This window comes from Canis aureus, chromosome 15 (assembly GCF_053574225.1).
Source record: "Canis aureus isolate CA01 chromosome 15, VMU_Caureus_v.1.0, whole genome shotgun sequence".
Lineage (NCBI taxonomy): Eukaryota > Metazoa > Chordata > Mammalia > Carnivora > Canidae > Canis > Canis aureus.
Window position 1 is genome coordinate 30,026,634 of NC_135625.1, and position 27,848 is coordinate 30,054,481.

At 35.1% G+C, this 27,848-nt stretch overlaps 1 protein-coding gene across 10 annotated transcripts in view; it reads left to right on the forward strand.

Moving 5' to 3' along the window:
* The window catches only part of DLC1 (DLC1 Rho GTPase activating protein), a 495,960-nt gene that overhangs the window by 283,178 nt on the left and 184,934 nt on the right, over nucleotides 1-27,848 (forward strand). For all 10 annotated transcript variants that reach the window (XR_013352786.1, XR_013352787.1, XM_077848958.1 and 7 more), the window contains one exon: nucleotides 7,110-7,143. Coding sequence is in view for 8 of the 10 variants with exons in the window: in XM_077848958.1 (XP_077705084.1) it covers nucleotides 7,110-7,143 (34 nt within the window). In the remaining 2 variants the exon portion in view is untranslated. The remainder of the gene's footprint in view (nucleotides 1-7,109; nucleotides 7,144-27,848) is intronic.

The window sequence follows — 27,848 nt, forward strand, 5'->3', positions numbered from 1 at the left end:
TAATGTATTGTAGACAGTGCTTTCAGAACCATATTCTACTCTAATCCCCAATTGGCCTACTTAAGGTCTATAACATCCAGTAAATCATTAATCCCTCTGGATCTCAACATCCTTATAGGCAAAATGACAGACAAAGAACTAGATCAGTGTTTCCCAGGGTTACATAGATTATTGGTAAACATCAGCTGACACAGGGATAATTATTTTAAATTTTAATAGTTATTTATTTTAATGTGTAGTATGAATAATACAACCAAAAATTCAAACCATAAATTCATGTGTTTTATTTTTGTTATTTAGAACAAGGCAAGAAAAATATTTATTTAAATATAATATTTAAATTTTATTAAATAAAAAATTTATAAGTGATATGTGTATGTAGTTAAAATTGAAAAGGTAGTATTAGAAGTAGTTTGGGAAACACACCTAAATGATACCTAAGTCCCCTCCACCATGAAGAGCCTATATATATATATATCATAAATTTTATATATATATAAAAATTCATGATAGACATATATATATAGAGAGAGAGAGGCAGAGACACAGGAGGAGGGAAAAGCAGGCTCCATGCATGGAGCCCGACGTGGGAGTCGATCCCGGGACTCCAGGATCACACTCTCGGCCAAAGGCAGGCGCTAAACCGCTGAGCCACCCAGGGATCCCAAGAGCCTATATTTTTAATAAAAGAATGGTGACTGTCAAAATGAGAGAAATACTTTGTAAATCAAAACAGGTGATATCAGTTGCCAATTAGACACAGCTTTTCAGTGAACTTCTTTGTTCAAGTGAGATGACATAGAAATCACTGACTACTAACAGTATCACATACTGGCCTGATTTGAAAAGAGTTTTTAAATAAAGAGATGGGAAATAAACTCATTTTTCAACTTACCTTCTTTTCTTTTATGTTGTCTCCTATGTCTTTCCCAAAATGTGAAGCTCTAAACTCTTCCTGTTACCCATTGTGGCCACAATGGGCTCTTGCGCCCTCATTTGGGACAGAGGCTGCTCCATCACTGGAGGATGTTTTCCTGCAATTTCTAAGGACATGATTACCCATTTTGAAATCTGTCTGTAAAATATTTTTGTGGGAACAAAAGTGAATGTTTTTGAGGGGAAGGAATAAATTACTTTGCACTGATTCTTGCCGTTTTAGAGGCAAATGAAGAGAATGCTTATAAAACAATAGAGAGGGGATCCCTGAGTGGCGCAGTGGTTTAGTGCCTGCCTTTGGCCCAGGGCATGATACTGGAGACCGAGGATCGAATCCCACGTCGGGCTCCCGGTGCATGGAGCCTGCTTCTCCCTCTGCCTGTGTCTCTGCCTCTCTCTCTCTCTCTCTCTCTCTCTGTGTGACTATCATAAATAAATAAAAATTTAAAAAATAAAATAAATAAATAAATAAAACAATAGAGAGTACCTTAGCCATTTCTGTGTGAACATGTCTAATAAAATATGCAAAACAAGTGCTGCCTATAAAGAGAGAAAATACAAAATCAATTGTCATGCTTAAATTGTCAGTCTAGCTTAAAGGCCCAGTGATTGGAAGATAGGCTTTCAAAGCGCCTTCTTAATGGTAGTTTTCTATGGTTCTGATTCCAAAGAACTAAGAGAGAAATAACTTATATAAGTGAGGGACATGGCATATTATGAAAATAGCACATTAAAGAGGAAAAATCATACTCCATTTCCAACTGAAATCATCAAGAAGAAATTAGATCAATAAATTGCCATTGTACAAAAATGAAGCCAGATATGACATCTATTACTTATGTGACAGCATGTTAGCAGCTTCTGTGTACTTGTTTAAGTTCTTAAAAGGTGTCCAGCTGAGGTCCCTCCTGTAAGTGTAGAAAGTCATTCTAGCAGCAGACCGAAAGAATCAACATATGTCTACAACATTTCCGGAAGGCATGTCAAAACCAGCATTTCCCGTAACCATGTTTCACGTCAAAAACATAAACAGACACACACACAGTCTAAGCTCCCACACACAGCTTTAAAAGACCTCATTAAGAGTAAGAATTATTTACTCCTCCTTTCCTAAAATGCTTTCTCTTTAATGGCTTTTTAAAATTCAATTATAAAACACCTTCACAGATCAACACAAATGAAAATCTTGACTTGTAGGGAACTACTGGAGGGTCAGTACAGCCATTAAAAAATATATATAAGATTGTTATCCTATCATTTGTATATTGAAAAGAAGAATAACAAGACACGAATGGTGTTTTTCTCTCATTTGGAAGTTATTAGTAGACTTCCCTTTGTTCCATTAAGAAATAAGAGAAGAAAATATGAAGTTACAGCGAACCCATATGGGCAGCAGGAAAATCCTATTTAATTGCTTTATTGCCAGAAATGTTAAATCACTTCCTGAGGATACAGTTCAAATGAAACATATGGTAACTATTAACAAAAACCCCTAATGAATTCAAAAATATGCTTTTTATAGGAGCTTTCTCATAAGCAATAGTCATACATGTTTCTTAAACTGTATATATGGATATGTGTTTGGTTCTTTAATTCCACAAATGTTTGATGAAACCTACTGTGTACCAGACTATAGAGCCACCTTGCATGGACTGTTTTGTTTCAAGCACAGAAATAGATATAACACTATGGAACCTGAAGATCTGAAGCCCAGGGCACCTGAGTGGCTCAGTGGTTGAGCATCTGCCTTTGGCTTAGGTCATGATCCCAGGATTCTTGAGTCCCGCATCAAGCTCCTTGTGGGGAGCCTGCTTCTCCTTCTGCCTATGTCTCTGCCTCTCTGTGTGTGTCTCTCATGAATAAATAAAATCTTAAAAAAAAAAAAAAGACCTGAAGCCCAAATCCAGCCATGCCTCTTCTCTGAAGTCAAAGGCAAAAGACCAATCTTTAGACCAATACTCCTTCCGAAGGGTTCAGTGCCCAAGAAAACCATTCCATTTCTACCTGGATAGTTCTACTTATTTACTGTCTTCTCACTTCTTTTGATGTCACATCAGTGATGATGCTAATCCTTGCCATTGAGCATCCACTGTATGGAACTGTCCTGTCTTTCATGTATTCTTCAACTGGAAGAAACTTCCAGTTGTATTCCACAACTTGTATTCCACAAGGAAGGAACACTTGGCCAAGGGTTTCTATACATAGGATAATGTAAGGCATGTAATTTAGAAATCAACATATAGCTTTAATTAATTTAAAATGAAGTGTCAGCATTTTAAAAATTTACTTCTAAAACTTTTCTAGAGAGACAATTCTCCCTCAAATTCAAAGATAAACCAAAAAAAAAAAAAAAAGCAACAACAACAAAAACAAAACAAAGATAAACCAGCTGAGAGACATTCAGCTGTTGACTGTGTGGTTTTACTTTGAAAGAGCAGTTATAAAATTCTAGGTGCATTAAACTTTGACTCTCCTACCTCCACATCATGCAATTATTTCATGAAAGTGAGCCTTGGAGGCTTAAAGCATCATACAGAATATAGTGATATTCTAAAGTAATAGGCACTGGCTCCGTGGAGGCTAAAATATTTTTGTTTTGTAGTACAACTCATTGTTTAACATTTTTATTAAATATTTACTTATATGTGTTTGCTATACACTTTGTAATCAAATAGAACAAAATATGGAAAAGACTTGTTGCTAGTCAACTTGTGATTTGGGGCAAGACATTCAATTCATCTTAAAATGCCTTTTTTTATAAGAAGAGATGGCTTATTTAGATAATTTATAAATACCTCATACAGATATTCCTGCACAGATATTTTGTGATCTCAGTCAATATTTTAGCATGGAATCTCTCCAAATTTTTCTTCTCCTTTGTTTTAAAAAGACTCTAATTAGTATTTTCAAACTAGTGTTAGTGACCTCAGAGGCCAGCATGCCAATGGTTGTGTCCTGGCTTCCATCACTGACTGTGGCCTCACATAAGTTACTTCCCTTTCCAGGACTCCATTGGTTATTCTAAGGATTCAGTGAGTTTATGCAGGCGAAAGCTGAAAACTGTACCTTGTACATATTCAGAACCTAGTAAATATTTTCTATTTTTTTCTGAGGCACTTTCTCCACGAACATCTTTTAACTGCTTATCACCAACCTTTACCAACATTTACAATCTTCTCAATGGAAGGGTTTTGGCTTTGTTTTATTATTTACTGGTCACAGAAGAGAAAATTTAATCTGAAAGACCTCATCTCCAGGCAGGGAGGAAATCTAGGGGCTAAGCTTAAAATATAACACACAGTGTGAATTTAAGTCCTTTTTTTTTTTTTTTTTTTTTTTTTTTTTTTAGAGAGAGAGAGAGAGAATGCACACAAGAGGGAGGTTGGGGGGAAGGAGAGAGAGAATCCTAAACAGTCTTCATGTTCAGCATGGAGTCTGTTGGGGGCTCTCAATATCACACCCTGAGACCATGACCTCAGCCAAAATCAAGGGCCGGATGCTCAACTGACTGAGCCACCCAGGCGCCCCAAATGTAAGTTCATTTTTAAACCCCTCTCAAAAAAGATACATAAGAAGTAAACAAATATCACTAACACTGTGTGGTAATTTTTCTGTAAAGGGGGAAACAGTTTTTCTAAACTGTAGAATCACAGCAGTTCTTCCTGAAAGAAAGAAAAAATAGATGACCCAGCTATAAATGAAAGGATGCTGAAGGAGATACCTAGAGCCTATGCAATCCCTTCAATGTCCTGGTCTCTGGACATGACTTTCCACCCTGCCATGTACTCACCTGATACTCTTCCTCACAGCTGCACATTTGCCAGGATGCAGAGTCAGCATTCACACTCAGAGAACAAGAAGTAAACAACTAAATGTAGATAGAGATTGAGTCAAAATACACTTTCACTATGGATTAATATTGCCAAAATAAAAGCCCCCTCTATTTTTACCCAGAGAGATATTTGCCCCTTATTTGGAAATTGTATCAACCTCCAAATTCCCTAAGTTCCAAAGGTCAGGGTCTCAGCAGTAATCAATATCTCACAAAGATACATAGATATCTTGATATTTGATATTTCTGGAAATGAAGATTGATGCTATTCTATTTCCGTAGGCGTATCTGCAACCTAGGTGCATGTGAAATTTCCTCTCTCTTCCTCCCTCCCTTTCTCTCTCTCTGTCTCTCTCTTTCACACACACACACACACACACACACACACACACACACATGCACATACATGCATGTACAACAAAATTAATTATCCATTTAAGTCTACTTTTCTTACCCCAACTCTGAGGACTTTGTCCCGAAAGAGAAGGAGACATGTCAGTTGTAGATATTTTGTTTGGTCAGTGGTTTTGGGTAGAAGGTATCAAATCCCAGTGGCTCAGATGTATTGAAGTCTTCCAATACAAGTTAATACCCTCATGTGCATGATATTGTATACATGAATAACTCAGGTGAATGGGAAACAGAAATTCAACTTCCTTAATTTGTTTTAGAATATCCACTGAGAGTAGAACTAGACATTTATACGTTAAACTCTTTTGTAAACATCTCCTGAACTCTAATTTTTAAACAATGGTAGTGATAGATGATAGTTGCTGGGAATGGAACTTCTAGAACACTCCTATTAATAAATTGACCCATTGGCCTAGAGCCCATAGAAACAAATAGTAACAGCAGTTACCTTTTCCTGAAGACCTCAAATGCTTTATCAAAGCTACCACAGTTGGTCCTTTAAGCAACCTTAAGAAGTAGATGTGATTGTCCCCATCTAATAAAGGAGGAATCTGAGCCTCAAAGAGATAGGGCAGAGATTTGAAATGCACAGAAACTCACCAGACAATTTACTTTTTCTGTCTTCCAAAACAGGACAAAGAAATTGAACTAAAAAATTCTACCCAAATTCAAAGAATGTCTTTGGTTTCATTTATTGCCAATATGTTTTTAGGGTTAATATGTGTTTTCAGGGAAGAAAATAATTACATGATTAACAATTATTATACCTGCGTCTGATAACATTCCTGATAGTTCCTCAACTTTCATTTTTCTTTTACTTTTCTTTTAAGCTTTATTGAGGTATAATTGACAAAATTGTAAGATATTTAAAGTTTTCTATCACAATAATTGGAATACATATACATTGTGAAAGGATTTCCACTTAATTACCACATTCATCACTTCTCATCTTTTTTTTTTTTGTAAAAACACAAGTTCTACTCTCATAGCAAATTTTAATTATACAGTACAGTGTTATTAACTATAGTCACCGTGTTATACATTTGATCCTCAGTCCTTGTTCATCTTACAACTGAAAGTTTATATACCCTTTTACCAAATCTTTCTTATTTATCCAGACCCTCACAACATTTCTACTCTCTGATTCTAGAAGTTTCACTTTTTCTTTTTTTTTTTTTTTTTTTTTTACATTCCACATATAAAGGATACCATACAGCATTTGTCTTTCTCTGTCTGGCTTATTTCACTTAGCATAATGCCCTCAAGGTTTATGTGATTGCAAATGGCAAGATTTTCTTCTTTCTCATTCCTGAATAATATTCTATTGTGTATATACCACATCTTCTTTTGCATTCATTCATTGAAGGACATTTATTTAGGCTGTTACCATATCTTGGCTTCTCTCAACAATGCTGCAATGAATATGCAAGCACAGCTATCTCTTTGATACCCTCTTTTCATTTCCTATGGGTATATAACCAGAAGTTTGGTTGCTGGATCATACAGTAGTTCTTTTTTTTTTTTTTTTTTTTTGAGGAAATTTCATGCTGTTTTCCACAATGGCTGTGCAGTTTACACTCCCACCAACAGTGCACAAGGGTTTCCTTTCCTTCACACCCTTGCCAACACTTATTTTGTGACATTTTCTTGATTACTATTTTAACAGTTGGGAGGTAATATCTCATTGTGATTTTAATCTACATTTCCCTGATGATTAGTGATGTTGAGCACCTCTTCATGTACTTATTGGCCATTTGTATACTTTCTATGGAAAGATGTCTGTTCAGTTTTTGTGCCCACTCATTTTTCTACTCTTGGGTTCTATTTAATTTTTGCTCCATTTATGGTAGTTCATTTTGTTCCTGATAATGTTTTGGTGTTTCTTTCTAATAATAACAATTCTGTGACTTCTTTTTTTTTTTTTTTTCAGACTATTCCAGGCATTTCAGACAAGGAAAAGGCTGGTAAGTGGACATTTGGTTATGTTTTTCATCATATTCTAGAATAAAATTCCATCTTTGTGTAGACATTTCATTAAATATCAAAAGTATATATAGCTATTTAGCAGTATCATGGGAGATTAATAGGGACTGATGAGAAACATGGAAATGCGAAAAATTAGACTTGGATTGGTGGTTTCAGGTGCTTTTAAAAAAATCTTTTGAGCTTCCTCAATACTGCTTTAGGTTTTATGTATAATAATAATAATAATAATAATAATAATAATCTTTTTAAAAAACAGATTGAAGATATATTACCAAACTTGAAACATAGAACTTAGAAATTAGATATTTGTGATTTTTAAGAGCTGCATTCAAAGTTTATAGTGTCATCTAAAAGATAACATGATTTAAATGACTTTACCCATCAAACTTAATGATTAAAACATTAGTTTTAGATTATTTTTATATGGAGAATACTCTCTTTCTAGTTCAGTGATCTTACTTTCACTGCTAGGTGGTTTTCACACAAAAGTTTTCATAGTTTATATGCTTCTATGAGCTAAACTTTTCTCTCATGTTTAGGCTGTGTCTGATTTCTTTACTCTAATATGTTGAAAAGTAGCCTTCAGAACAAAAGAAAAATATTGAACTGGCATCTTGTGTCAGTTCAAGAGAAAAACTGTTCAATTTAACAAGGCAGTGGTATTATATGGATTAGTAGCATGTAGTAACTGAATCCCAATTATAGTCCCAGTGCTCTAATACCAAAAATAGATGTATTCACTGTCTAGTTGGGACCAGAAATAAATGGTTAAGTAACATTTGCATCACAAAGAGAAAAAAACTTAGCCAAAGTCATGCTTTATCTTGGGTTGTGACATTCTCTGTAATTTCCAAGAGTAGCTGCAATTTAAACAAAGTATATAACAGAGCAAAGCTGTCATCTTATTCCAGAACGTCAGCAAATTCTTTCATACCCCAAGGAGAAAATTAAGATGTGAATTCTTGGCTGGTGGGGAAGGGGAAGAAGGGATGGAAATGCTACTGCTTGGGGGAATGGAGAGGCAGAAATATCTTTAAATGATTTCCGTTTGATAGGGAGAGGACCTTCAATTTTTCAAGCTTCTCAAATATTTTAAAGATATGTTTATAAAAACAAAGAACTAACTAAACAAAAAGTGTAACTATAATGTAACTACCGCATTTTATCGTAATTCAACTGCAAGAAACAAAAACAAGACATTGTTACTTTTCAATGCTCTATTTGGGTCATTTCTATAATGATGGGGCATGAATGAAAAAAGCTGATAAATTCCATTCAAAGAGATGGAATCTCTTTGAAAGTAGGATCTACCAGTTGATACAAATGACCTACCCAGGTCTCAGATGCTTAACCCAGATGGACTGATTTGAATAGAACCTGGCTTCTGTGTATTAAATCATTAGAGTGATAGAATGTACTCCACCATGGAGTTTGATATGGATTTCTTAAGAATGTACTGATTAGCTTAGAAGGAAATGTAATTTTGTTTGATAGTATAAGAAATAAATGATTTTTTTAAAATCAGTGAATTTATGTGTCAAGATAAAGGCTTGTGTTTGAATATTTTGTTAATAATGGTAAAGGATTTGACAATTAAAACAGAATATGACTTATTTCAAGTTTTAAAGGACCATAACAGACTAAGCAAACTAATTCTTATATTTCTAAACTTTATTATGACCCTATTTAAAATATTTTCAGTATTATATACAAATATGAATCTCTTTATTCCTCTTTATGAATCTTGGATTTTAAGCTCGGCAAGACAGAAGAGTGGCAATGAAGAGAGAGTACCTACTCAATCTTCTGAGGGTTAATTGAGCTCTTAAATAGGATTAAGCTTCATTCCCGCCCCTAAGGCCTGTTATTTTTTTTCTGTCTTGTTAAATGAATGTAGCCTATTGTTCCATATTAAGAAAGTCTATTTTTAATCTGTGTGACCTCTCATCCAAGCCAACTGGAACCAATCCCACCAGGCCTTGTGAAGCTCTAAAAAAAATCATTTTGGGTACATTCCATTAATAATTCTTGAGATACAGTTGTGTGGTTGTTTCTGTGTATGCTTTAAGTAGACATCTTCTATTCTGATCCATGTTGCTATATAAATACATCCTGGTGGAATTAATCCTGCTGCTCATCTTCCACCTTGTGATGACAAAAATTTCCAAGGAGAGGCACTTTGAAAGAGCCTCCCATTGGTTCGTTATTCCAGAAATATACGTATTGAACAGCAACATATTCTAGGCATCTTATTAGGTTATATCAAGGAAGCAGTTTACCAATAAGGCATGTTCCTTGCCCTGAAGGAACTCAATCTCTAGTCAAGAATAATCCATTGGCCCAGCATCTACCTTTTCTTCTTCTAAATTGAGAATTTCTTAAACCACCTTATTCAGAAAGTTCCCAGGAAAAGAATCAAAGTATTAAAATGTACATTCTCATGATCTGAAATAGAATCCAATTAATTTGCTTTAAAAAATCATAATCACATAGTAATGTATAATCATATCCAACATATAGTATTTTCATATAACCTCCTCCATGCCACCAGCAACTGTATGCCCCTAAAGAATGGGCCCAATGCCTTTGGTATATTCTCTAGCACATCTGCTTCCTATCTGTGTGGCCTTAAGCAAGTTACTTAACCTCCTCATTTTCTCATTTCTAGAGTATAAATAAAGAAGCTGCCATGTTGTTGTTGTAAGGCAACAATGCTTGGCACAAAATAGGCCCTAAAAAATGGTAGCTGTTTTTTATGATAATTGGTTGTGCTTATAATTACCATGTGTACAAGCCAAATAGAATCTAGCTGTGTTACTGCTGCCCATGTCTGCTCTAAGAGCTCTTAAATGCTTCCTCGGGGCACCAATTAACAGTTAAGCAGCCGTCCATGTGGAAAAAAGAGATCACTTTCTCTGTAACCCTCTGAGTAAGTTAATTCAGACAGAAGTTATCATAGCATAGGCAGAGTTGGTCGTATTTTAACCTCTCATTAGAAAGTCCTGTCTCTATTAGGGTGAAATTCTCTCTTGTGAACAGATAATCTTCAGTTTTCACAAACAATTAGTCTATGAGAAATGTATACCCTGCATCCTCTCTTCCTATGACTACATTATCCACTGCATCCTTAATCCCGGGGTAATTGGATCCTATCTTCCCAGCTCCCATCCTCACTCCCTCACCCCCTGTACACAATGCTGTCAACACTGCCTTCTAATCAACCATCATCCCTTCTCCCTGCCATTGCATTAATGGAGCCCTCCACTTCCCACTGGACTTTCACAACAGCAACCAGAACTGCTTTCCCTGCCTCGACCTGTCATTACATCAGTCCACTCTCTAACGGTCACCAGAGTGATGTTTGAAAAGCACCACCTGGTCATATCAATTCCTGCCTGAACATTTTCTTTGTCTCCCTGCTCTCCACAGGCTAAGGTCAAACTTCCTGCATGATACCTGGCCATTTGTAATCTGGTAGTAGTATAATTTATCATACTAGATATGCCCTTTTTGTCACTGAGATCCACTGCTTCTTCCCAGCTCTGTGCCCTGGAGGCTTGACTAGTGTGGACAGAATCAGTGGGCTGCCCACCTTTTTATCTTCCCTATTTCACCAATGAGGAGCTGGAGGAAACTGGGAGGAAAATAAGGCAGGGCATGACAGTGGGACTGTGAGGTTGGGTAGTTAGTTCCCATCTCTTTCCCAAGGAATCACTGCTGGCTTCTCTTAGGTGACCCTTTCCACCCAACTTAGCAGGTGCTGAAAATCATTCTCCTCTTGCCCTTCTGGCTTCCCTAATCTTTATAAATAGTTCTGTTACCAAGCTTTCCTCAGTTTACCCAATATACCATCTGTTTCCTGCTAGGAGTCTCTCCAATATATCTACCAGTATTTTCTCTTATTTCTCTTCTCTTGTGTTGGTTTGCTGGTTTGTTCATCCAACTTTAGCCTCTTCATTCAGTTATAGAAACTTTTCCATTAGTATCAAGTTTCTACTTTTGCCTGGATCATGCAATCACCTTTCAAAAAAATACGGATGATAGGCAGAGATAGAGAAAGAGAGAAATGGTTTATTCTGGGGGAAAAGAGGATATGGACCATGTTTCTCTTCATCTTCAATGAATATAGTTTCATTTAATTGCATGGGAGAAAAAAATTCTACATTTATGATTTAGAATCACCCTCTATAGATGTATATAAATTAGAAAATTAGCATTGCATTTTAGTCACCAAAATATGACTCTCTGAGCATATTTGAAAAGTAGTAATATTGAGTAATATGAAATCTCTCATTCTAAAATAAAATCACAGAACACCTTGCAAATTTTGTCAGAATGCATGGCAGCTCTGGAAAATAGACCATAATTATTGCCAAAAATGGCAAATTTTTTGCCTTGCATATCTTGAAAATTATACTTGTTTTATTAGATCAAATATTAGATCCAAATTTATTATATCTCCTTAATGATTTCCCAGGCAGAGTTAGTCATGGATTTTTCTGTGCTCCTAGAAATCTCTATAGGTTTGTTACAGCAATCTTTATCATCTTGCTTTGTTGTATGTCCTCATCTCTAGGCCATGAACTTTCCTAGATAAGGAATATTGTCTTTGTGTGCCCTATAATTAAAACAGCTGATAAGCACATAGTGAGTGTTCTGTAAATACATGCTAACCAATAAATTATAATTACAAAGATGCTTTAGCTTCAATCTTGATGATTTAATGTTGATATGGTTCTAAAAATTTATTTAACTGCCCCTACCACCCAGTACTCCTACTACCCCCACAACTGCCAAATATTTCAACTGGATAATTAATTAATGGTGTTATTTGGGGATCTATCCCACACAAATATGTAAAGGGCACCATTGAGAAAAATGACTTAGAATGTGACTTTGGTTGCATTCCTTGGTCATTTTTCTTAGAATGTTTGTATTCCTGCCTCTAGGTTAGTTCATTGGCAAGAAAATGTTAAAATCAAGATAATGAATAATTGTAGCCTGAAACACTCGTGAAAGATAGCTTTCAGAACCATATAACAGATTCACAGTCTCTCTAAACTTTGTGTTGTGGCTACTAAGGCAGAGCATAGAAATCAAACACTTCTTTGTGACAAATATGTGAGGGGGAAAAAAATCAGGGTTTTTCATAATTTCATTCCAAGTTCTTGTAAACATACCAATAACAAAGCCCAGATTTGGTGCCTTTTGGTATTAATTTTCTTGACTGCCTTTGATCACTGAGAAGGGGAATACAGACAACAACAACAGCAGAAAAGAGCTAAAATGCAAAGATGTGCTCCCCTTTCCAATCTCACTATCATTGCTTGATACAGACTCATCCCTGTGATGTGTTCCACTCTAAGTCATGTTTCAATATCTACTGATATTGAGATTTAATGAAAGAATAAAAATAGGTCTGCTGTATTTCAGTTTTCCTTTGAAAGACTGCTCTATGTCATATCTCTAGATCACACTAGTTTTAGTGCTGTCTCACTAGGCTGTAAGCACCTTGGAAGACAGAATTTTGTTTTATTCAACTCATACTCCCTATGCCTGATGTTAGGGTAGTTCCTGGATGTTTGGTAAATAAGCGAATAAATAAAATCCTTTTTTCAAAAAAAAGCAGCAAATGCTTTACTCCATATGCATAATACTCCTAGAGCCAAAAGCAAAATCGTATCATTCTATTCTAAGTGAAGCATTTTCTGGGACTGTAAAGACCCCAAGCTGTTTAAAAGGGTTCGGCAGGAAAAAAAAAGGGGGGGGGGGGATTCGGCAGGATCTGAAAATTGTCTTTATCTGACCAGGCAGGGCTTTGGCCAACATTCCAAATTCTTTATTCCCTTTAACTCTCCAAAAATGAATTTCATTATTTTTATACTAGTAGCTTATAAATATTCACTTGCTTCACTTTTCTTAGTATTATGGTTTCTGCTTGCCTGCTTTTTTATGAGGAAGGAATTTAGGGTATGCCCACACATAACCTCTCAGTTTCTCTGAAACCTAATGTAAACTAATCCATGAAAAGTTGGCTGTGGTCGACTGGGCTGTTGAGAGGAAACACATTAGCTTTCAGGTATCAAGGAATTCATGAAAAATATAAGTAAGCTATTCTTAAATGCCAAAAATCTTGAATTCATAGGATATTTTTCAATACAAATAACTTTCTGAATCTGCTTCTAAATGTTCTGTTGGTATTTCATTTATTACCAGGTAGGAAAATAAATCTACTGTATCACCAGAACCAATCAAACATATTTCCTTTTCTACCCAATCATATTTCAAGTGACACGAGTACATGATAATTCTCTTTAATGAGTTCCAATTTGAACCATTTTTCTTCTACTTGGCAAGGTCTTCCCCAGGTCTCTATAGCCAAAGGCAGCTATATCTTTCTATGGCATATCGTGATACTTGTGATGTATTTCTGTTCATGAATTATCTTCCATATCACACTGTAAGCTCTTAAAGGCCTAAACCCCTCAATTTCATGTTTGTCACCCCACATCCAGTGTAGTGTCCTTGCACAAGCAGATGCCCAAGAAAGATGGAATCAATCTATTTATTTGACATACCCAGCAACTCCTCCAGGCGCTACATTAATCTCCAGCTTATCAATAACAATAACTTTTCACATTTGATGAGCTTAAAATTTCTTCCTCCAAAAAGTCTTGTGCATATTTTGCTCCCTACTTTATCCCTTGAAAGAATGGCTATCAGGACTGTGAAGGAGTAGCTAGGAACTACCAGCCCAGGCTAATGACACAATTTTTCATTTTGGTATTTTAATTGACATTGACTTTTTTTATCCCTAGAAAAATTAATTTGTCATTTCTGATCTTCCCTGAAGAATAATTTATTAAAAGGCCCCTTTGCATTAGTTGTATTTTATAGAGCAATAGAACTTTCATTTAGTTTGAAAATTATATCTGATCATTTTTTAGATGCTCTCAAATATTTATCTTTATACAGTTTGCAATGCACAATTTGCAGTTCAGTTACTTTTATTAATAATACGAATATAAACACATATACTCACAAGATAACTGTACATTGACTCTGCTTTCTTCAAAGAGGTCCACTGACTTTGGAAAGGTAAATATGGCAAAGTATTACTTCGACCTTCTGAGTATGAAGTGACCTACAAACTCTACTGGTAGGACTTTGCTTTCCTTTTCTTATTGAACCTCACTTGATTTGAAGGACTTTGATTTGTTTTTCTATGGACAAAAGTTTAAGATCATCTTACAGATGGATTTATAAGCATTTCTATTATAAACTAAAAATATGATTTTGAGACGTGGTTTATCTTAAGTAGGAAATCCAAGATAGTTATTAACAACCATAACAAATTTATTGATGCCCAAGATAAGGCTGGTGCCCATTTTGTTGTATGAAGGCTGTGCAGAACACAAGTCTGGCTATGTCAGAATGGACCATGGATTTAAGAAAGTATTTTGTCCTGATTACTGTAATCAGGTAAAAGAGATCTTATAAATTCTATAAGTCAAATTTAAGCAAAATGATCTCCCAAAGCCCTTGTTTGCCCACCACAATGTGGTTTTGGCTTTGGCTTTAAGATCTTTCTAACCAGAAGACACATTCCAGTGACTCCCAACTGCTAATGTTATAAACTTCTTAATATAATAATCAATTCTTTCTTATGGATTTAAGCAAATACAAAAAGGATAATAGTACAGTTTTCACTTTAGTTTATCTGCCTTTTTAAGTCTATGGTCTTCTTGGATATATTTACCCAAATGTTTTCCCCACTGTGCGCTGATCTCCTACATTTTCCCTGCATCAGTGTAATCTCAGCCTCCTAGAAGGTTTTTGACTTAACGTTTGTCAAATGAATGGTTGAATAAATGATAATAGCAAGTGTTTACTCTGCCTGCACTTTTCTGAGCACTTTATATATATGAGCTCAATAAATCCTCTAGCAACCTTATAAGGTTAAGTGTTACTATTTTCCACATTATAGAGATGAGGAACCTGAGACTCAGAGGTTTCCTAAAATACCCAAAGTCATACTTTGTTCAATGCAAGACTCAAAGCAAGCAACACAGACTAGAATGCATGCTCCTAACTACTATGCTGTGTGTAGTGGTTAAATGCCAAGACTCCTCAGGCTGATGAACAAATTTTTCCATGATCCGACCCTGGCCTTCCTTCCTAACCTTATCTCCCATCCTCTTCTAACATGTACCTTCCGCTGTAACCATGGTAGCAACACTTTTTGCCTAAATTTGCTTCTACATAACTTGACCTTTGATCCTCCTGTTTCCTTTCAGAAATTAACTCCCTCGGCTCCCAAGGTCTCATTTAGGTCTCACCTTCACCATGAAGTCTCTATGACAACTTCTGCTCATATTAATTTCCTACTTTTTGAAATAATGCCATTTTCATGTTTAATGATATGTGGGTTGTCATTGTGTGTTGAGTGATTTCTTTGTCTCAGCATTGCCTCCAGTAGTCTTAAACATCTTATTAAAAGTCATTAAGTATAGCATTGTACACTTAAAAGGGTTTATTTTAATAAATAAACTGTTTTGGGGGGAATAATTTTAGATTAGTGGAAAGTAATCTCCTTTAGTGGAAAAGTAGAAAAATTTAGTGGAAAGTAGAGTTCAAACATATGACATTCTTTTAAGGGCAAAGCTATGGATATGGTTAAAAGTTCAGGGGGTTGCAGGTAGGGAGGCATGAATTGATGAAGCACAGAGGATTTAGGGTCAAGGAAACTATTCTGTGTGATACTACAATGGTACAGCATGTGGGCTTTTCAGTTGGTGTCTTTCACTTAGTATCATTTAAGGTTCCTCCATGCCTTTTCATTATTTGACAGCTCATTTCTTTTTAGCAACTAAGTAATACTTCATTATATAGATATACCTCAGTTTAAAGAGCTTATTTAATACATTCTTAGTGTAAACACTTTTTAAAAACTCATTAATCATAAAATAATTGCACACTCCACTTATATTTTTGTCTTTAGGCAAAAAGTAATTCTATTCTTTTAGTCATTGATTTCAATTACTTCATTTCTTTCCTGTGGAATTTCTTCAGGTTTTCAAATGAAAAATACTACCACTCAATATATGTATTACAACAGCTGTTATTTGTTGTGTACCTAACATGTAGTTTCTGAGAAGAGAGCTAGACCCTCCTAATACTAAGCTACATGGTACATGAATCCCTTGGGCTCCAAAGCTGATGTTTTATCTACCTCTTTATGCCTAATATCACCATTTTTCCACCTCTAATGGTCTAACGAAAGTATGAGTTCACATAATTTATATGATCTACATATTCCTGTCCTTATGCCTTTGCTTCCAAAGTTTACTGCCCCCAAAATACTCTTCTATTCTTTTTCTCCAAACCATACTTTTCCTTTAAGGACTCATTTGAATGCCACTTTTTCCACCACGCCTCCTCTGACTGCTCTACTCTTCAGTTAATTCTTCCTTTGAATCAGACAAGTTTCACTGCTCCTAGGTCACAAGGAACATCCTAGGTCCATGTGACCACCTATCCTAACTCATGCAAAGTCCACTGGACAAGAGACAGGCAAGTAGGGGTTGGGGAGGGACACACTTGACTCAAGGTCAGAGAAGAGATGGGCAGACCAATGGACAATCTCTTTCTGTCTTTCTGCCTCTCTCTCTCTCTCTCTCTCTCTGTTAAATTATGAGCTGAAGAAATAGTCAACCTACAATAGGTGTTTTGGTGAAAAGTTCACATGGACTGTGAGATAAAGTAACAGAGGAAACCACCTTGCAAAAAAGAGAATAATGGCAGAGTTGGGCTAAGACAGAGAAGTGCAGAACAATGCAAACTAGAGAAAGAAATGAAAAAAGTAGCTTCTTTCATTCCAGATGACTCCCTAGGTGCCAACTTCAATTCTTAGAAGGTCTATGTCCCATATCTGCAGAATATTTCTGTATTCTCATGCCTCCTCAGGCTTTTAGTTGGACTAAACATAAATTAGTTCCTTACACTCAGATAATTAGACATCTTTCTTCAAATTCAGATTGCATGTACAATTAGTATCAAAAATTGTCTATTATTTAATTTTACCCAATGTCTTACATCATTCTCTGCTTCTTACATATGTGTCCCGTCCCCTAAAATATGCTATAAGCAGCCTCAATGAAAAGCCATCACATATTTTTGTTTAGTTTTAATCTATAAGACCTACCATCAACTAAGTATATAGTGAATGTTCAATAAAATTTTAACTTTTCACAGCTATACTGCCTTTTTAGTCTACAGAGCTATCTTACTACTTCATAATTACCTGCAACCCATAGAACCTTTCCTAGCTCTTTTAGCTATACTCACCTACATCAGCACCATCTTATCTTGTATTTATGAGATTCATGGATTTTCTCTTTCCTCCTGACCAAATAAATTATCTCCTTTTTAAAACCACTCAACTTTATCCTGAACACGCCATTTGGCTTTTGATTTGCATTGTAATGTGTTTGAGTCAAGTGCTGATACCCTCAACAATTTATGTTCAATAGACTATATCACATTCTCCCATTCCACTAAACACAGTAAGATATTAAATAATAATAGCTAACATTGTAAAACCAAAAGAAGGAAGAATAAACAAATAATTGAGGGGGAGACACTTGGTACATTTTTTTAAATAAAGTATCTTTATGAGAAAAAAATCAGAATTCTCCTAGATATATCTATATTCTATGACTTAGTATTTTTTAATTTAAAAAAATTACCCACATGGTGGGTATTTCAGTGATGTTTCTTCCCCTGAGACCCTAATGGCTATATTCTAGCTACAATGATAAAGAAATTAGCTTTCATTTTTTCAAAGAAAGATCAGCTAGGTGACTCAAAGGGGAACATGAGGCTTTTCTTCTTTTATAACTATAGTGAAGTGGGAAGCTGGCTTGTTTATTATATACAGAAACTTTCATCATTTTGTAATATTTTTGAGCACCAAATTTGGGGGCCTTTAAAAAAGTCATCTCTGTCTAACTTGTGACCCTGACACTGAGATGGCACTCATCATTCTGCAGCTAATCAAGAACCATCCCCCCAGATGGTCCAGGACAACAGAACATAAACAGAACAGTGACCCCTCATCCTCACATGCAGGCAGCACCCTGGCCTTTTTGTGATGCAGACAAGAGGACCGTGATGTAGAGATGTTATAAACGTCTTTCCAAATGGAGAAATTCTGACACACATACAAATATCTTCAGGCATTCCAAAAGCATTCCCATCTACAATGTAAGCTTAGTTTTGAAAAATAACCACAGATCACAGATATCAAGACATTTTCCTAAAGGAAACACGATATAAAATTTCAGCAAAGTAGGTTTAGTTAGATTACAGATAGAAGTTAAAAGGAAGCCATAGTTCCTTTTTTTTTTTTTTTTTTTTTTCCTGGTAGAACCTCAGTAAGCCAAGCTAACAGCACTGATCCATAGAAAGAATTCCACATCTGGAAAATCTTTGCTCCATCCGTGGTAGGTTTTCAGCCTTTTGCTCTTTCTCTTCCATTTCCCGTGACTTCAGCTTACCTCTCTTTTGTTTTCTTTAGTTAAATTATTCAACCCTTAGGGGTTTCAGGGTTTTATTTTGTTTTGTTTTATTTTGTTTTGTTTTTAGGAGGAAGGAGAGCAAGAGAATACCTCACACTGTCTTCGTGATTTTCTAGAATTTAGTCTCACTTCTATTTCTTGAAGTGTCTACATAAGTAATCTAGACAGTAAAAAATACAAATGTCTTTTCAACTCTGGAATTATATGTTAGAAATGCATTAGGTTAGATAGTGATTTTTACCTTTTTTAAATTTTTACTTTAATAGTTTTAATATTGTAAACTTCTAATTTAAGAGTCTTATTTTGTTTGTATCAAATGATAGAAGTTAATATAATAGAACAGGTTAGATAGCGATTTTTACCTTTTTAAAATTTTTACTTTAATAGTTTTAATATTGGCTTTAATTCTAATTTGAGTCTTATTTTGTTTCAAATGATAGAAGTTAATATCATAGAACACATAGAAATAAAGTTACATATTTGTATCATAGCACTCACTGATATGATGTTTAGTATAATTAAGAAGAGATGTTTACTGTTAAATTATTATCTCCCCAAAAATCCTCCTAAACCCTAAATACATTATATGGCATTGATGTTTGGATTTTCTTTTATTGTCTGTCTTTTCTTCCCTTACCTGCCCTTACACATTCTTACATGGAATCTCACCAAACTAAAGCTATATCTCCACGATCTCCAGCCCTAGCCTATCAGCCAAGCCACCTTTCTCATGTTCAGCAGCCCCTGAGACTCCATCACAGAAATACCCACCCTCTATATCCTGCAGTGTTTTTGCTAATACTGTTACCTTTCCCAGGAACTTTCTTTCATACTGTTTCCAAATTTCTATATTTATCTCCCCTTTAAAGCCTTCCATGACCACCTCTGCTCTGAAATCAGCCCTATTCCCCAGAAAGCTCAAACACTAAACTCGAAATTCTCATAAGATTTTTATTCCTTTATGTTCCTTATGATTACTAAAGCTTATTCTCCCTATTATATCATAAAATCCATGTCCAGTTTATCTTTAAATGTCTTCACCTAAAGGACACCCAATTATTTTTTGCTTGAAAGAAAAATAGCATTTTTAATTTAAAAATAAAGGCATACGGGACGCCTGGGTGGCTCAGCAGTTGAGCATCTGCCTTTGGCTCAGGGCGTGATCCCACCGTCCCGGGATCAAGTCCCACATCAGGCTCCCTGCATGGAGCCTGCTTCTCCCTCTGCCTATGTCTCTGCCTGCCTCTTTCTCTCTCTGTCTCTCATGAATAAATAAATAAAATAATAAATAAATAAATAAATAAATAAATAAATAAATAAATGCTCGGTTGGTTAACCTCTAACTCTTAGGGTTTTGTTCAGGTCGTGACCACGAGGTCCTGGGATTAAGTCCTATATCAGGCTCCCCACTCAGTGTAGAGCCTCTTTGAGATCCTCTCTCCCCGTCTCCCTTTGTCCCTCCCTTTACTAATACTCTCTCTTTCTCTAAAATAAATAAGTCTTTTTAAAAAAGAAAACAAAGGCATACCTATTTAATGCAATGTTTGTTAAAATGTACCTCATAATTTTCTTAATTTCTTGAAGAATGCTTCCTTAAGAATTCAGATTCCTAGATAACTCCAGGCCTGGAGGCTCATAGGCCAAAGAATCTCTAAGATAATATACTCCCCAGAGAGTTCTTGTCCACAATAAAGTTTGAGGCATCACTGGTTAATGTTAATGATAGTTTCCCATTTATTCTTCCTCCACATGCTTGCAATCTCAATATGTACCTCAAAGTTTGTACTTTGCATAACAAAGTCCTAAACCTTAAGACAAATGATTGTGACACTGAATGACTATATTTATATTACATTATAAATATAACCAGAAATATCTCTGAATGTCTATTTTTAACAAATAGTGTACTGGACATATAAAACTATTTAAGATACTATCCTGCAAGAGCTTACAGAAAAGGTGAGAGAAAAGATATGTGTGAAAAATTTATTGAACAAGCAAAGTAATCAAAGATGCCACATTATGTCATATAGTCACAAATTTGCCACTAGTTAACTTGCTCATCCAATCAACTAAAGATAACAACATGTTAAAGTAGTAAATGTAATTTTAAGTCCCACCCAGAGCAATTAGGCAGAAGAAGACAGGTGGGGGAGGGTGAAATAAAAGGCATCCAAGTTAGAAAGAGAGAAGTAAAAATGTCACTACTTGCATATGCTGTGATGTTATACGTAGAAAACCCTAAAGATTCCATTAGAAGACTGTTAGAATTAATAAATGAATTCAGTAAAGTTGCAGGCTACAAAATTAATACAGAAAATTCTGTTGCATTTCTATACACTAATAATGAGCTATCAGAAAGAGAAATTAAGAAAACTATCCCTTTTGCAATTGCATCTAAAAAGATAAAAGACCTAGGAATAAATTTAACCAAGGAGGTGAAAGACCAATGTATGGAAAACTACAAGACATTAATGAAAGAAATTGAAGAAGACACAAATAGAAAGCTATTTCATGTTCATGGATTGGAAGAATTAATATTGTTAAAATGGCTATACTATCCAGAGCAACATGCAGATTTAATGCATTTCCTATCAAAATTCCAGTGGCATGTCTCATAGAAATAGAACAAATAGTCCTAAAATTTGTACAGAATCATAGTAGACCCCAAATAGCCAAAGCAATCTTAAGGAAGAACAACAAAACCAGAGGCATCACCCTCCCTGATTTTAAACTAATTACAAAGCTACAGTGATTAAAACAGTGTGGCACCAGTATGAAAACAGATAAATAGATCAATGGAACAGAATAGAGAGTGCAGAAATAAACTTACATATGTATGGTCAATAAATTTGCAATGAATGAGCCAAGAATATACAATGGGGAAAAAGATGGTCTCTTCAATAAATAGTGTAATTGGGAAAACTGGATAGCCACATGCAAAAGAATGAAGCTGGACTACCTTCTTTCACTGTACACAAAAATTAACTTAAGATGGATTAAAGACTTAAATGTAAGACCTGAAGCCATAAAACTCTAGGAGAAAACATAAGCCAACACTCCTTCACAAAAGTCTTGGTGATGACTTTTTTTAATCTGACTGCAAAAACAAAACAACAAAAGCAAAACTAAACAAGCAGCACTATATCAAACTAAAGAGTTTCTGCACAGCAAAGGGAAACCATCAACAGAATGAAAAGATAGCCTACTGAATGGCATAAAATATTTGCAAACCATATATTGATAAGGAGGAATTATCAAAAGTATATAAAGAACTCCTACACCTCAATAACTAAAGAAATAAATAAATAACTCATTTAAAATATGAGTAGAAGATTTGAATTTTTTTTTCAAAAAAGACATGCACATGACCAATGGGTACATAAAAAGATGCTCTACTTCATTAATCATCAGGGAAATGCAAATCAAAGCCACAATGAGATATTACCTCATGCCTGTTAGAATGGCTATTATCAAAAAGAGTAGAAATAATAAGTGTTGCCAAGGATGTGGAGAAAAGGGAACCTTGTATGCAAGTTCCTCAAAATAGGTTCCTCAAAAAATTAAAAATAAAACTATCATATGATCCAGTAATTTTGCCTTGGGGTATTTATCTTAAAAAGTGAAAATGCTGGGGATCCCTGGGTGGCGCAGCGGTTTGGTGCCTGCCTTTGGCCCAGGGCGCGATCCTGGAGACCCAGGATCAAATCCCACGTCGGGCTCCCGGTGCATGGAGCCTGCTTCTCCCTCTGCCTATGTCTCTGCCTCTCTCTCTCTCTCTCTCTCTCTCTCTCTCTCTGTGTGTGACTATCATAAATAAATAAAATTTAAAAAAATATTTTAAAAAAGTGAAAATGCTAATTTAAAAAGACATATGCACCTCCATGTTCATTGAACCATTGTTTATAATAGCCAAGATATGGAAATAGCCTATCAATGATTGAATGGAGATATATATATATATATATATATATATATATATATATATATACAACTCAGCCATAAAAAAGAAAGAAATCTTGCCATTTGTGTCTACACCGATGGACCTCAAGGGCGATATGCTAAGTGAAGTAAGTCAGACAAAGAAAGATACTGTATAGTCTCTCTTATATGTGGGATATTTTATATATATAAATTTTTCTACAGCTCTATACTGTCTCCTAGAGCTAAACTTCCTCTTGGAATAGCCCAGCAAGTATTATCAAGAACCCATATAACAGAATTCTGATCTCTATGAGATGAGGGGAGAGTGAGGGTGAAGAAGTAAACCACCACGCAGTGGTGACTCTGGACAGTCAGATGGCAGAAGGCAATGCTTTAGGGAAAAGGAAGAGATCTCAAGTATGAAGCTGTTCAGTGAGGGACATGACGAATGACACAAACAAACATTACCTAATTTGTAATTTTGTAATCCTAGAAACAGCCCAAGTGACCCTGAAAAATCACTACCACATATTGCTGAAAACTAATATGTTTTAATTCTTTAATAAGACTACAATCCTCAATTTGCCCTTAATGGGATGTATTTTCCCTTCTCCAGGTTAACTCAAGTCCAGCCAAATGTCAGCCCATCCAATTCTCTTTGCTACCCTCTTACTCTCTCACTTCCTCCCTCCTCCAGTAGAAAGCTGAGGGCCAGGGGTTAAGGGTACAAGGGCTAGGAACAAGTGATGTTGCTGTGAGCTGTTTTTCGTGCTCCTCTTGTTGTCTAAGAATTTACTTGGTCTAGACCTTGAGAACCCATCCCTTCAGAATGCTTCCAGCCTGCCGAGCAAGATAAGTTGTAATCTTAGGTGGCAAGATACTCAAGACACTCTAGACATTGAGCTGAGAGAGTTCACTGGGCTGGAGTGCTCCAGAGAGGATATGGGGGAGAGAAAAGCCTTGAAAACTGGGAATGGAGATCACAGACAATTCTAGGCATGGAAAACTGTTGGCAAAGTTAGAGTAGTGGGAACACACATGGCTCGATTATGAAATTGTGCAGCCTGGCCAGCTGGAGCATGGAGTTTGTGTTTGGAAGGAGAGAAAACTGGAAAAAAATAGGATGGGTCCAGACTCAGCAGGCCTTGAAGAGTGATTATAACTTTTACTAAGAATAGTAAATCTTATTAATCAGTGGTACTATCCCAGCTGCAAAGATCCAGACATCCTTATTCTAAACTCTATAGTCAGTAGTAAAGGAAAAAGAGGCAGAAATTGTGTTTTTATTTTTTTAGGGGTGGGGAGGAGCAAAGGGAGAGGGAGAGAGAGAATCTCAATCAGGTTCCACACACAGCACAGAGCTAACCTAGGACTCCATCTCACAAGCTTGAGATCATGACCTGAGCCAAAAATTCCAAATTTTTGGACCTGAGCCAAAATTAAGAGTCAGATGCTTAACTACCTGAGATACCCAGGCACCCCCAGATTTTTTTAGATGATGTACTACAATACCAGAAACCTATTAGATAATAACTACAATCACTGTTCATAAGGACTTTTAATATGTATATATTACAGGGATTAAGTAAATGAGGTTGGAAAAAAAAGTCAAAACTTTTGAGTTGTGTTTTTGCTTTTGGTGATATGTTTCTAAAAACTGAATTCTGCTTTATTATAATTCAACTATTGCTCATGATAATAAATAACAAGTTATATCATTAAGATAAAGAAGAGATACATGAATTTAGAGAACTAATGAAAATAGTCTCTTCCAAAGATCTCCAATTTTCAGATTTTAGAGCAAATCATCCTCCTAAGAAATGCTAACCATTTCCTAAAACTAATTAGATAAAAAGGTTTACTTTAGAATAATTATATTTTACTCTTAAATGACAAATTTGCCTGCTCTATTTCCTGCCACCATCCACCCTTTGTTTTTCTTTGAATATTTCAGTTTGCAGTGTTCTTGCATCACTGATGATCTATAGTCTTGGTGCCAGATGTGAACCACTCACTATGCATGAAACTGCAAAAGCAAAAATGCTTCCATTTCCTTTAAGCATTTTTTTTCAATTTCCAAGTTGAAATATTAAGAATGCTTACCCTGTTGCTCTTCCATGTAAATAACAAATAGTAAGAAATGTGCAAATACCAACAATTGTTTAATTCAGAGGCTGATTAAATGCTGAACAGAAGAGTGTTTTTATCTTTTCTCTCCATCTAGATACACTGGAGCTAAAGTACCACCCACTGAAACACTCAAGTAATTACTATCTCTAGATATTTTATACATATATTTAGAGCAAGTTTTCCTAAACTGTTTATGGTGACCTCTTTTTTCCCATCTCCTGCTGACACATATCATTTTAAAATATAATGAAAATAGAATACTAGAAAATAAAATTGAGAGGAAAAACACACACACACAAAAAAAAATAGAAGCCCAAGTGTTTTATCATTAGATTCAACAGTCATAAAATTACTTAAGGAAGTAATTCCAACTACTTTGTCCAATTACTATAAGAAGTTTCTAAATGTTTCCTCTAGATTTCTGTGCTCATCTCTGGCCCATTCATCCAGACTCTGACCAGCCATTGGCCTCACATTGAAAAGTCTCAAAGACCAAGAAGCCCAAGACAATAGTGAGTGTGAGGAAAAATTAGGGTCAGAACCCCCTGAGTCTCCAATTCAAGATTAGGGAAACAGTGCAGGCACCATGTTTCTAAAGTCTGTTAATGGGGGTGTTCCCTCCACAATACATACATACATACATACATACATACAATACATACAATAAATACAATAAAAAATAAAGACAAAAAAAGAAAAGGAATTTATCCAAAAGAAGCACTTGCTAACAATCTCCACTGCCCTTCATCATCTGCTTTTTTCTTCAGTAAGGAGTATGCTCAACCTTCTCTGCAGATTTTTTTTTTTTTTCAGGTGAAGTTTGCAGACTGCCACTTCCTGTGCAGCGTAATTTATGCAAATAAGTTCCAGCTCCCATAATTCTATTTTTCCTTTTCTCAAGGCTGTTCTTTTTTATTTTCTTCTCCTGGCTTGTATTTTTTAGCTTTTCATGCCAGTCAGAAAAGTAAGAGTTTCATATTTTTCCTATTTTTTTCTCATTTAAAATATTTGCAGAGTTTTTTGGCTTACTATTTATCAGGAAGAGTGTGAAAATTATGTGTTTTTTCTGCTAATGTTAGCAAAATACCTGTTTACTTAAGTAATCATATTTTTAAGATTCCATTAGTGCCCCAGAAAGGAATATATATCCACACAAATGACATGTCCTAATATAATAGTGGAATCCAAAAGTAACCTGTCATTATTGAGTTTAAATCTTTTTATTGTTTTGGTTAATAACATGCCAATACTAATAATATTGAATGAAATTATACTAATAATCATTCAACACAGAGTTGAGTCTTTAATGATACCATTCAAATAAATTTTATTATTAATAATATCTGAAGTGCCTTATTATAAAATTCTCATACAATTTGATCCAGTAACACAGCACTGGGATATTATTTTCATATGTACATTCCATACATATTCCAAGCCAGTGATCATGCTTTAAGAAGCATATTCCCTCCCTGTGAAGACATATCTCCCTGTGAAGACTTATATCTGATTCTCAAAGAGTTTTAATGATTTGCTTTTATTCTGGAATTTTCAGTGACATCAAAATTTGAACCCTGAGCCTCTATTTCCCAATTCTTTCACCTCCATATGTTCTGTAAAATGCTTACTCGTAAAATCCATTGATTTTTTTTTCACTTGGGTTGTTTCTATTTTGCTTTTTTTTATTTGTAGAAGTGCTTAATATAGATATTAACTCTCCGTTGGTTATTTATGTTGAAAATATTTCATTTTGCTCTTTTTCATCACCCCTAAAATAACCCTTATGTACCTTATAGTGAATCTCACCCCACCTTCACCCTCATCCCCAGCCTCTGACAAGCACTAAGCTAGTACTTTATCACTGTAATTGTGATTATAGAATTATCTGTAAATGGAAGAAGGTGCTGCCAATATTAACATACAGGTGTTTGTACAAACTATATTATCATTTCTTTTGAGTAATACCTGAGTAGATTTAGTTGGTAAGGGTATGTTTTAACTTTACAAGAAACTTACAAACTTTCAAATTGATTAAACCATTTTACATTCCCACCAGCAATATATAAGATCTTACCCAACACTTGATATGGTTAGTCTTTTTAGTTTCAGTGTGTAGTAGTAATGCAATGTGATTTTATTTTCCATTTCCCTAATGACTAATGAGATTGGATATCTTCATGTACTTATTAGCCATTCATATACCTCCTTTTGTAAAGTGTCATTTCAAAATTTTTGTCCATTTGTTAAAATCTGATTGTCTTTTTATTAAATTAAATTATAGGGCTTTTTCTATACTAGTAATTATATATATTCTGGATATATTTTCTCCTAGTCAGTGACTTGACTTTTTCTTTCCTGTGCAGCTTTTTTAAGAGGATAAAGGAGTTTTTTAATTCCAATTTATCCATTTTTTAAAATGATTGATGTTTAATGGATTCTAAGAAAGCTTTACCTAACTAAGGCCACCAAATTTCTTGTATAACTCTTATAGTTTTATTCTTAAATTACTACTATGTTCATGGTTCATTTAGAGTTAGTTTGCTTAATGTGTGAGGTAAGAGCTAAGGTTCCTGTTTTTTCCATATGGCATCCAATTGTCCCAGTACTATTTGTTGAAAAAAGATTATTCGTCCCCATTGGTTTACCTTGGCATCTTTATCAAAAATCAACTGAACATGTTGTATGGCCTATTTCTGAAATCTTTATTCTGTTCCATTGGTCTATACCTATCCTTAAATCTGCATCATCCTGTTTTAATTACTGTAGATTTATAAGTCTTGAAATCAGGACGTGTAAATCCTCCAACACTGCATCTCTTTCTCAAAAAAATTTTGGTTCATTTAGGGCCTTTATATTTCCATATTAATTTTAGAAAGAGCTTGTCAGTTAAAAAAAGAAACTTCTGGAATTTTGATTGGTATTGTTTTATAGATTAGTATGAGAAGACTTCACATCCTAACAATATTGATTCTTTAAATCCATGAACATGGTATAAGTCTCTATTTATTTAGGCATTTAATTTCTTTTAGTAATGTTTTATAAAGCATTCA